Source organism: Populus nigra, chromosome 3 (genome assembly GCF_951802175.1).
Source record: "Populus nigra chromosome 3, ddPopNigr1.1, whole genome shotgun sequence".
In the NCBI taxonomy this organism is placed as follows: domain Eukaryota; kingdom Viridiplantae; phylum Streptophyta; class Magnoliopsida; order Malpighiales; family Salicaceae; genus Populus; species Populus nigra.
In genome coordinates, this window is record NC_084854.1 from 22,773,353 (window position 1) to 22,785,547 (window position 12,195).

A 12,195-nucleotide genomic window follows, 5' to 3' on the forward strand; every position below is an offset into this window, starting at 1 on the left:
TATTTAGGTTCATCAAATATCTACCTGAATGTGTATAAATTATTTTTGGTCATTTGGATTTGGATGATATTTGAAGTCAAAAGGATATGAGTAGTGCCTTGCTCGACTCGAAACTTAACCCAAACCTGACTAAGTAATCTTGAAAGTTTGAAAAATTACATTTATACCATGCATATATAAACAGAAAATTTAGGGTTTTTTTTTTTTTTTTCATGCATACTCTCCTCTTCAACCACTTCTTCTACCTTCCATGTTGTTCTCTCCTTATCACGTGGTTTGCCGCAATGGTGGAAACAAGGCAAAACTTCATGTCAGAAATTAAAGTGTTATCAAGTATTGAGAGAGAAGTTAGCATTAACATTAACAAAACTATTTATAGGATTTTGCTCTTATGTCACAGTCTTCCTCTCCCTGTGGATCCTTTTATTGAAAGATTTAATCTTACCATGGACTTTGCAGAAGCAGTAAGGTTTTGAGGGCGTTGCCAAAGGTCTTTTTGGATAGTATGGATCACTGTAGCCATACTCAACAAAGTATTGTTTCACTAATAAATCAGTGCTTTGCTTTCTTTTTCTTTTTTAACTATTTTTCGGGTTTAGTCTTCTTAGTTTTATTTATCAACAATCAATTTTTTTATCTAGTTTTTCTTTTTAATTTTAATTTTAATTTGGAAATTGAGTTGAATAATTTTTTTTCAATTTGTTTTTTCAATAATTAACCTGCTCATATGACTTGAAATTACCACAATAGGCTTCCTAAATAAAATAATAAAAAGAGGTTATTAATAGGCATCGACAACCAGCATTTCTAATGCATTGTTATATGAATATTTGGTTTATTTATCATATTCTGTATACAATTCTTTTCTAAGAGAAACTATTCTTATAAAAACGAATAAACACATAAAAATTCTTATAAAAAGATTGTCTTAATTTGGATTTAATGATTTAAAGTTCTACTTTCCCTTCATGTTTAGCTTTTCTAATCTGTAATCACTCCGGCATTCTCCATCAGAAGTGATGTAATCACAGTCCATTATTTGTCTTCTTTTACCAGATAATGAAGCCAAACCATGAACTGTGAAGCTGATGATTGTGCAACTTACAGCCATTAACTTGACACCTCACCTACTTTCCAATGAGTAAGAATCCCTCCAGTGAAATGTTAACACAATCAATTTAATTTTTATTCAACTTCTTATCCTTTTCGTTTTCAATATATTATTTTTACTGCCCAGATTTCCCCATCTCATTTGTGATTTGATGTAAAATGAGAGTCAAGCATGACGGACTCCCGAAAAAGAGAGAGAGCAATCCCACATCGGAAGCAAAGAAATAATATCACAGCATTATAACCCTCATCCATCTGCCTGCACTTCAGCTGAGCCAGGTAACATAGGCTTGTAACCCGAGTGGGAGCTGTAAGGTGATGGAACGTTGGTTCAGCCTAGAAGGCTGGGTTCAGATCAGCCTAATTCTGGCCTGCCCGTTTCAAGCCAGGAGTTGAGCCATTGCATCCTAGTGAAGACGTGGGTTTCTTGACTCCTAGAGTGGAGGGTACAGCGTGAGGCTGGTTTAACAGAGCAGCGAACACCTCCCTCTCTTGGCAGTGAAAGGATAACGGGCCGGTGCTGTCGGGATCCATATGGCTTAATGGGCTGGTCTAATCTGGACCATCACTTTTTTATTTTGTTTTTTCTCTTATATTTTCTTTTCTTTTTGGGAGATGTTAATTATTAAGAGGGTATTTAGTATTAGTACTATCCAAGTAAATATATTTTTTCTATTTCTCTCCTTTTTTTTATTTCAAAATACGCACTAAATAATTTTTAATTTCTATCTCACCGATAATTGTTAATAATTTAAGTATTTTTCTCACCTTTCATCAACATTAATAAATTATATAGTCTTGTAAATTATTTTTATGATCTCCTTGTACCAAATGTCATATTAAAGAAACTACCGTGCATTACTTAATTATTATCAGCAAGTTTTGCTTAACTTAATTGGTCTTATTGCATTCAAACCTCTTCGGCACGTTTGGAAGGAAAAGAGAGCAAACAAGAATGAAGATTTTTTAAAAAGGGGAAACGACAATATGCCTCATTCGGCTTAATGGATTTTAAAAAGGAAACACACTAATTCATCATTTAATGGATCAAAGTGTGACACGTCAGTCCATCTTTTGACGACCCTCTTTAGGCCACGTACCAAGCAACCAAAAAGATTCCTTTGTCAACAAAATCATAAACTAATGAAAGTGGCTCCCTCTTTGGCTTTGACCATGTAAAGTGCTAGAAAAAGGTTGTAATTATCATAAAAGCAATCAAGGTTTGCGCGTGTTTAAGTATATTTTAAAATCGTGTTTTGTTTGGTGTGTTTTTTATGGTTTTGATGTTATAAAAATAATTATTTTATTGTATTTTATGAAAAGTATTGATTGAAAAGTACCATGTATTGATTGTTTTTCATAAGTATTTAAGTATTTTTAGAAAGTATCATGTATCACAACATTCTAGTAATTGATTGTTTTTGCGGTGCAAAAATGCTTTTGAAGAAATTTTAATTTTTTTTCAATTATTTTTTATATTTTTAGATTATTTTGATGTGTTAATGCATTTTCAAGTATAGAACAATATCAATATCCAATTAGCACTTAGAAGCCATTTAAAAATGTGGTTGCGGTTGCTTTTCAAAGTATTTTTTATTCAGAAATGCATTAAAATGATATTTTTTAATAAAAAAATTATTTTTAATATCAGCTTATTAAAATGATCTAAAAATATTAATTTAAAATAAAAAATACATAAAAATTAATTTTTTAAAAAAATACTATCAAAATACAAAAATTAAACATGATCTTAAACCACAACACGGCAGCTAGACAGAAGTACTGCTTTCTTTCAGGACAGCATAGGGGAAATAATATCCTACTTTCTTTGTGGGGAAGAATACGTGAAGTTGCCTGTGTTCTTTCTTGTAGAAAGCCATGAATTTTGTGAGGCATTCCTTGAAAGGAGAAAGGAGGTCTCTTTACATAGCAAAAAAGACAAGAAAGGTAGCGTAGGACGTGAAACTCTTTGTTTCTTGGCATTGAATGCGAAGATCTTTTTCGCTATGAACATGAAAGATAATATTTTTTTTCTGCTTGCAGAGGAGAGGATGGTGTGACTCATTACCTCTTGTGGAAAGCAAAAGGGCAAATCTAAAGTCATCGTCTTGCATCATCTTCCCATTTTATCAGATATCTTCTGGTTCACAAACAAACCAAATTTTCATAGCATATCATTTTCAGATCTTTCTAGCAATTATTACCCAATTAAATAAACGAAACAAAACCCCGTGATGCAACTTGTCATTAGCATGGAGAGTTAATTCTCGAAATGTTGAAATCAATTGCTCTCTTCCTATTCGACAAAAATGGCATAATTGAAAACATTTCAGTAACTTGGTTGCAATCATTAACAACTTTGATCGATGTAGCTCCTAGAAAAGAATAATTATGGTCTTTTTATATTTGTGAACATTCATGAATTTGATTAGAATTATGTTTCTTTTCATGGCGTAATGTAGTATAATGTAATTTATATTTTACTCTAATTATATATTTAAAAATATTTACATAGATCTCATTAAGTTTTTTTAAAAAAATATTAATTAAAAAAACTATAATTTATAAATAAAATTTATTACACTTATTATTTTCAATTATAATCATAAAAACTACCTAAAAATAATGTATATTAATTCCATAAGGATCTATCTTGATGGTATATAAAGATGAAATTCGTCAGTTATATCTTAAATTGATGCTTTCATAGGGTAGCTCAAGAGTGATTAATAGTCAAAGTCAAAATAATAATATAAGATAATGATGTTCTTTGAAGAAAATGTCATCTTGGTTTCTTCGTGAAAATCATTGTGCTGGCCATCTTTCAATTATAGAACACAAAATAGGGAAAGTATCTTGAATTTGAGTCTTGCTCCTGTCAAGCAATTATTTCTATTAGAATAAATCTATAACTTGTACGAGTATATAATTTCTTTTTCTTATTTGAATATTCTCATATCTTTTGAAAGGATAAGATTAATTTTGTTCGGGATTCATGACTGTCTCTCCCAATAAATACATTTTTTAGGGATTTAACTTGTATTCCCATCCTTGTAAGGATATAACAATGCCTTAATCGCTACACGAACACTTCATTGGTGGAGGTGTACATAATTAACTTTAAAATATTATTTTTGTATAATTTATTAGTTTGTTGTAAATTATTTTTCTAAGACAAAAAAATCTGAACACCACAATTTTAATTTTTTATAATTTGAATATAAATAACTTGACAAGAGTCCAATTGCAAATAATCTAAGCTTCTTTCCATGAGATGTTTAAATATATATTTTGGAATGAATCGGGGTGAAATAGCAATCACCCCAAAAGGTGAAGGTTTGTAACCTATGCCCTGAAACACAAGTATTTTCTACTGTTGATTTTGACAAAAAATGAGAACCTTCCTTCCATGAACTTTCGTGAAAAGAAATTTCATGGCAAATAATTCCCATCATATATATATATATATATATATATATATATGATGGGAATTATTTGCCATGAAATTTCTTTTCACGAAAGTTCATGGAAGGAAGGTTCTCATATTATCCATAATTATATATAAAAACACAAATTTTATAGAAATTGTTTTATTAATCCGAATACTCTTAAATACTTTTAAAAGACTATATTATAACCTTTAAGTTGTTTAAATGATTATTATACATTTGTTCAATACATACATACATATATATATGTTTCCTATATTTTTAATATAAGTTTTCAAACAAGTGTTTTTACAACTTTTCTTTTTACAGAACCATAAACGCATTAAAAAGGAATATTTGTTTTAAGGGTACATCAAGACATCATAGAAACTTTTTTTTTTTCTCAAACCACCGTGGAAAAATGCTTTTTTATTTATTTTGTCACACAATCTATGCGTTATAAATTTAATTTTTATAGTTAATTCAGTACAGAACAGAAATAAGGCTACATTGCTTGACAATCTCTCTATTATTTTTTAAAAGGGACTTCTATCATTTCCATAATATTATTGAGTCATTGAAAATAAAATATTTGAATGTTTTATTTTTTTAGATATTTAAGTTGTGGTTATTATAAAAATCTTATATTTGCTAATCCATTAAGACATGATTTTTTTAAAAAAATAGAACATATTTCCTTGAATTATTCTTCAAATCCCTAAAATTGTTCTTCTATTTATTTTATTATTATATATATATATATATATATATATATATATATATATATATATATATATATATATATATATATATATATATAATTCCCTTTTCCTATCAACAACGACAAGAACAAAAGGCATAGCTGTAAGGGCATTTCGTAAATAAGAAAAAGACAGAGAAAGATTTTTATTTTATGTATCCAATATCCACGATGCCCATAAGAACAACGTTCGGGATAATAGAGTACAGCAATTACAACTGCAACTACAACCTAACCAACTGATTTTCAGCCACGCTTTCTTAGAAAAATCTCTAATTTAACAGCTCTTATTTATACCCTCTCTCTCTCTTCCACCCTTTCTCGGCCCTCAACAACTCCTCCCTCGAACCCCATTAGCCTCCATTTTATCATCTTAGATATATTCCTCATAGTCTTCCACCCCTCTCTAATCCAAGCCTTCTCTCTTTGATTCTCTCTTTCTTCTTCTACTTTTTCTTTTTCTCCTCTCATGTGAGGTGTGTTGTTGTTACTTTGGATTCCCACAAAGACAACAACTAGTTGCCAAAGACTCTAAAAAGTCTTTTTTCTTCTTCTTCCTTTTCTGTCACCAACATAATAATAATAATATTGACCATAACCATGTGTGTAAAGGATGCAGAGCAAGAAATAGAGAACCCAATTGACAATAATAGTAATAGCAACAAGATGCAATCTTGGCCTTTGCATTGTGACCTCTTGCAAACCCGGATGGAGAATTTTGATCAAGACTCTTCTTTGATTTGTTCTAGTGGTGGGATTAGTGTTGCCAACTCTTATCCTGTAAGAATCCTTCTTTCTTTTCCTTAGTTCGGTTTTTCTTCTTCTTTTCTTTTTTTTGTTTGTGTTCTGTATTCTGCCGGTTTTTTGTCGGAATTGATTTACTGTTTTCCAAAGTTGGGATTTTTTTTGTGTTTTTGTCCGTGCATGTTTGTGTTCTGAATTATGTTATTTCCTTTGAAGACGTGTTTGGTGAGAATTGAGTTGTTGACTCTATGCAATCTGTTCATTAATGCCATGCTTAACTTGATTTTTGTTGATGAATTTGTATTTGTCTTTTTTTTTCCTCCTAGCTGTTGAAGCTCTTGATGATCCATATTTAGCGTTGCTTTCTAATTTCCTTTTCCTTGTTTGCTCTAAAAGGTTGCTGGTTGTGTAATTATGAAATTGTTGTTGGTTCATGGTATCCATATTTAGTGTTGCTTTCTAATTTCCTTTTCCTTATTTGCTCTAAAAAGCTTCCGACTTTTAGCTGGTTGTTTACTTATGAAATTGTTGCTGGTTCATGGATTTTGTGGGCTTTTGGAGATATGTGGATACAATATTTTTCCTGCCTTGATTCTCTGCAGTCTGCACTAAAAAATTTCTTGTTTGTTTGCTTCAATGAGCTAGTTACAGTACTATGACTCTTTCATTTTATTTTTTTCACCACCTGCATGGTACTGCTTGCTTTGGTAAATTATTTCTCTTCAATTTTATTCCCATGACGTATTTACTATTCTGCTTGGACTCATAGTTGTCATGGAGAGATAGATAGATAGATGGTGAAAGAGAGAATCTTTTTACTTCCATTTTCTCCAGTGACTTTGGTATTAATCAAAGAACAGGGCTGGTTGTCAATCATTAATCCTGGTTGAACTTTTATTTTTATAGTATCTTGTAAACTGTACGTAGGAACCCTGCCTTGATTCTTAATCATTAACCATTTCATGCCTTTCTATGTCCATAATCTCACTTCTGTTATTTAGAGGTCTTGAATTTGCACTTAATCACAAGTATTATTACAATCCCATATTACTTTCTCTTTGGTGGTGATAACCCAAGACTTGGTATCATCCTTGTTCACTTCATGTTATAGCCTTCTATGGAATATTTATCTTCATCACTATTTGCTCTTCTGCAATCCCATTTAGTTTTATTTGTTTGTGGTTGCTCTTTCAGCTGGAAAGCATCTGCGAGGATAGAGTGGTCACAGAAAGGAAACAGAATCTGTTAACAGATTTTTTCCCCACCCTTCGCTCAGGAGAATGGTCTGATATTGGCGGTCGGCCTTACATGGAAGACACACACATTTGCATCAGTGACTTGGCTAAGAAGTTTGGTTCCAATTTGCTCATCAGCGAGCATGCTATTTCTTTCTATGGTGTAAGTTATTGTCCAATCTGTTGTTTATCTGCTATTTTAGCTGCTAATGAATTTTATGTTTTTCTGTTGTTTTGGTCCTTGTCAAGCATTATATTTTTAATTGTGCTTTCTGTTTGGTAATGAAAAAAAAATCATAGCTTTTGGTCTTCTAGCTCATATGGTAGAAATATTTTAGGATAAGGGCTTCTTTCGCTTCATGATTACCAAACTTCATTGTGGTATACCTTTATAGAGTACCAGGTTGACTTGGAGGACATGTAGTTGTCTTGATCTCACTTTTCTCTCTTTGAACTTATAATGAAGATAACAAGTGTGTAGGTTCTAGAAAGTACTATTTAGTCTAAAATCTAATCAGAGCTTATCACTTTAAATTAATTTAATCTGAGCATCACTTTAGACTTGAAAATCTGAAGGTGCCACTGTTTTCAATTAGCATGCTTAAAACCTGTGCTTTATATCCTGTATTCTGCCGTCATAATTGTGTCTAAAGTAACACTATAAAAGCATCAAGTCCACAAATTGAGTGTCTATCAACTTAAGCACTCCCCTGTAACTACAAATAGGCAAAAGGGACCTGAAGCTTCCTGTGGTTAATGAGTCTTTGATAGCAGTGTTTCCTATATTTAAAGATGTTATGCATTCTGAATAAGGACATCATTCATCAACACTTTCACTCTTTTAGTTTTGCTAGATACTTTAAACTAGAGGGTTTTTATCTATACAGGAAAGCAATCACCACCATTTTGATATTTTAAGCATGCAAAACTGACAGTATTAATTTGAGGCTGATGTGGAGCCATTAGTATGACTGGAATCCTTCTTCGGGGTCAATGATCAGATGTTGGTCATGTTTTAAGGATTAGAAACTACCCATTTATAACACAATTTTTTGGGAGCATGGATGAGATTTCCTTTTCCTCTTGGTTAAAAGTGTACATCGTGTAACACACAGAAGAGGTCCTGAAGTAATTTTTTTGATAAAGAAAGGAAGTAATACCCTTGCTCTCTAATTCATCTGAGTTGATCCAAAGTTCAAGCATGCTCCTTTGTGCCGATCAGACACCAAGAATAGCTCTCTTACTTTTAACTATGCTCGTCTGGAAACAGATAAGATGTAATTGCACTGCATAAATCTTTAGAAAAATAATGCCAACAAGCATATACAAGCAATAATAAATGGGACTTTTTCGTTCTTATTTTGACAATTACATGTACTTTGGAAAACAGGTATTTGATGGGCATGGAGGAAAGAGTGCAGCACATTTTGTCTGTGAACATTTACCAAGAGTCATTGTTGAGGATGCTGATTTCCCTGTAAAACTTGAGAAAGTGGTCGCAAGGTCATTCATTGAGACTGATGCTGCATTTGAAAAGTCATGCTCCCTTGAGTCAGCCCGTTCTTCTGGCACTACTGCACTTACTGCAATGATATTTGGGAGGTGAGTGCTTCCTATCCTATTTAGCGATCAGTCATCTTCTTCTTACGGTTTATTCAGGACTTTCTAGTTCTCGCCATCCCTTTTGTTTAGTCCATTTCTGACTTCCAAGATCATCTTGTCCTGGGTAACAGTCCTGAATGAGTTCTAGTAGTTAAGGTAAAAGGCAATGATGACCCAATTATATAGCTTTCTGACCTATCATAAAGATCTGCAATGAGACCTAAGATCTTACCTTGTTAGGAATTGCTCCAAACATTTAGTAATATCATATATTGGCATTCCATTATGTCTTTTGATAAAGTGCATTGCTTGATAAAAAAATGTTTTCATCTTGGACAGGTCATTGCTTGTGGCAAATGCTGGTGATTGTCGGGCAGTATTATCACGAGGTGGAGTAGCTAAGGAAATGTCAGAGGATCACAGACCTTGCTGCATTAAAGAAAGGACTAGAATTGAGTCCTTAGGTGGATTCATTGATGATGGTTATCTAAATGGTCAGTTAGGTGTTACCCGTGCATTAGGTGATTGGCATCTCGAAGGAATGAAGAAAACAGGTGAGAAAAGTGGCCCATTAAGTGCTGAACCAGAACTTAAATTGGTTACGTTGACCAAGGAAGATGAGTTTTTGATAATCGGAAGTGATGGAATATGGGATGTATACTCAAACCAAAATGCAGTAGATTTTGTTAGGAAGAGACTTCAAGAGCACAATGATGTGAAGCAGTGCTGCAGAGAAATGGTTGGGGAAGCAATAAATCGGGGAGCAACCGACAACTTGACCGTTGTAATTGTTAGCTTTCACTTGGAGCCACCGCCACCGGTGGTGGTACAGAGGACAAGATTCAGGCGGAGCATTTCCGCTGAGGGACTTCAGAATCTCAAATGCTTGCTAGAAGGTAATGCTTAAAATCTTTCATTAAAGTTTTCCCCGGTAACGAAGGGTAGAACCGGTCAAATAACAGTGCATGGCTGCATTGGTTGTTCTCAAGTTTTTTTTGTGTATATTGTATATAAATTCGTTGGCAAAGAGAAACTGCTTTTTTCTTCCCTCGTATCATTCTTCCTTCATTAATAGGAGTCTTTATACATTTTCCTTTCTTCCTTCTTATTGTCTGCTAGGTTCCATAGGTATCAAGCCAAAATCGTTCTAAATAATGGATATTTGTATGTTTAAGGTAGGGATTGATTTGCTGCAAAAGTAAGCATGCCTTTTAACTGCAAGATTTTACCTCTCAATTATCCTTTTTAGTTGTTTTGCATTAGATAGATACTAAAGAATTCTTAAGTTTTACATTACATTAACAGCAGAATATTAATGCATACTGTACGCAATTTCTCGGTTTTCATGTTGCATGTACAATTGTTTCAAACTTTTGATGCTTGGTGCCAGTATATAAAAATAAAAATAAAAAAACCACACCAAACTAAAACGGAAGGATGTGTACTAGACACACATAATATTATCCACTGCAACAGTTCAATTATCATTTTGTTACCCCCCCCCCCCCCCAAAAAAAAAAAAATCAATGGCTTGGTGTTGAGGTAATTCAATATTTTTGCAAGTTTGATTGATAATTATCGGATTGATAGGGAGTAGAATTGTTTTTTCTGTTTTTTAAACAAAATAGGATGATTAAATTTTTTTCAAAAGAAAAATTTTTAAAGCTAGCATCCAGGGATATTTTTTTTGTCTTTTTACTTTTTTAAACAAAGTAAAATAACAATTAGTTTTAAAAGCAAAATTTGAAAACTATTTTTTTTTGTCTTTTGAACTTGGTTTTTTTTGTTATTATCAAATTGAATGGGAATAATTTGATATTTTAGTAAATATAAAATTTTTTTTAGAGAAAAAGTGGTTGGTACTTGTGAGTGGCGCTTGTAGTTTTCTAGCGGCGTATGAAATGTTTTCCAGTTTAAAAAAAAAAATTCTGTCATGTCATTAGAATAATTCTAATGTCTTCTCCCTGGTAAGGCGATGGATGGCATCGATGATGAGCTGGTTTATTATTAACAATTATTTTTTTTTTGTCTTTTCTCTCCACCTTGAAACTTGTGTTATTTAAAATTTCAAAGATGTCTTTTTATTTATTAAAATTTCAACTTTAGTTTTTATTTTTTTTATTTTGAATTGTTTTTCTTTGTTTTTTTATAAAATTTTAATTTGTTTTTAATTTCAGCATTCAATTCCAGTTTGTGATATTTTTTTAATTTGATTCTCATTCTTTTAATTGTTTTTTTTTTAATTTCACCTTTCAATAAAAAAATTTATAGTTGTCTTCTAATTTATTTTTTATTTTAATTTTAATCATCATTCTTTTAATTGCTAGTTTTTATTTTAAATCATTTTGTATAATTAGTTTCTTTTCTCTAATTTTATCTTTTAATATTTGATTGGTTGAAAATTAGGCATCGTGATTTTTTCAAGTATGGTGCTTTCGTTCTAATGACTTGGATCACAAGCTTGAAAAGTTAATATAAGTTGATATTATTTATTTATGGGTTGATATTTTTATGGGTTGATATCATCAATTATTTTTTAAAATGAGCTCTGTGTTTTGCTTTCTATTTTTTTTTATAGGATTATTCTGATCTCATAACCTGACCCGCATGTTATGTTGGCTTAGCTCTTAATACTCAAGTTACAAGTTTGCCATGCTAATTCAAGTTGTTAATTTTTTTTTCTACATGGTCATCCAATCTTGTCCTTTCATGTTTAATTGGCTAATAATTAAGCAGCGTCTTCTTCTTTTTTTTTTTGCAATTTGCTTTCCTCAGTTACCATAATTATATTTTTTTTGTTCCGATTGCTACTATTATCTATTTTTTTAAATCTAATTTAAATAAATTTATTTTGTTTTTAGAATGGTTGCAGCACTTTTATATCATTTTTTATGAATAAAATAATCCAGTCACAACGGTGTAGCTTCCATGTCTAATGATTCTTATTTTTGCAAATTAAAAGGATGACATCTCAAAGTTGATTCTCACCACAAGCAGGACATTTTGACTTGGAAGTTGGAAGCTTCCAAAACTGCCCAACACAAATTCCAACAAGACAAACTAGTTTCATAACTCATTGTATCACAAGTTTGGTTCCTCTATCCTCTGCCTTCACCACTTAAAGTTAATTCATTTCTCGTATTTTTGTGGTGGCATGTTTGAAACATCATGGATAACAGTCTATTGTAACAAAGTTCGTAAATTACAGTGGTTCTTTATTTCCAACAATCAATTTACTTATCAACCACGTTTAGGAAATCTGTTATTGGTGTATCGTTCTTAGATAAATTGCTGTAAAACATGCTTTGCTGGAACT

The 12,195-nt window shown here is 31.8% G+C and overlaps 1 protein-coding gene and 1 long non-coding RNA gene across 3 annotated transcripts; both read left to right on the forward strand.

The window, feature by feature from the left end:
* The first annotated feature begins 70 nt into the window (after window positions 1-70).
* LOC133687883 (uncharacterized) lies at window positions 71-1,683 on the forward strand. Its single transcript, XR_009841056.1, has 2 exons — window positions 71-1,141; window positions 1,238-1,683. It is a non-coding gene; the product is annotated as an uncharacterized LOC133687883 (long non-coding RNA).
* A 3,814-nt stretch (window positions 1,684-5,497) lies between these two features.
* On the forward strand, window positions 5,498-12,137 carry LOC133690010 (probable protein phosphatase 2C 27). Of its 2 annotated transcripts, XM_062110150.1 has the most exons (5): window positions 5,498-6,078; window positions 7,237-7,440; window positions 8,668-8,879; window positions 9,219-9,775; window positions 11,842-12,137. In XM_062110150.1, exons 1-5 carry the CDS (start codon window positions 5,899-5,901, stop codon window positions 11,844-11,846), a joined length of 1,158 nt encoding a protein of 385 aa, XP_061966134.1. In that variant the 5' UTR covers window positions 5,498-5,898; the 3' UTR covers window positions 11,847-12,137. The 2 variants fall into 2 exon arrangements, with proteins under 2 accessions (XP_061966134.1, XP_061966133.1); XM_062110149.1 differs by lacking the exon at window positions 11,842-12,137 and having other exon boundaries at window positions 9,219-9,933.
* The last annotated feature ends 58 nt before the right edge of the window (window positions 12,138-12,195 follow it).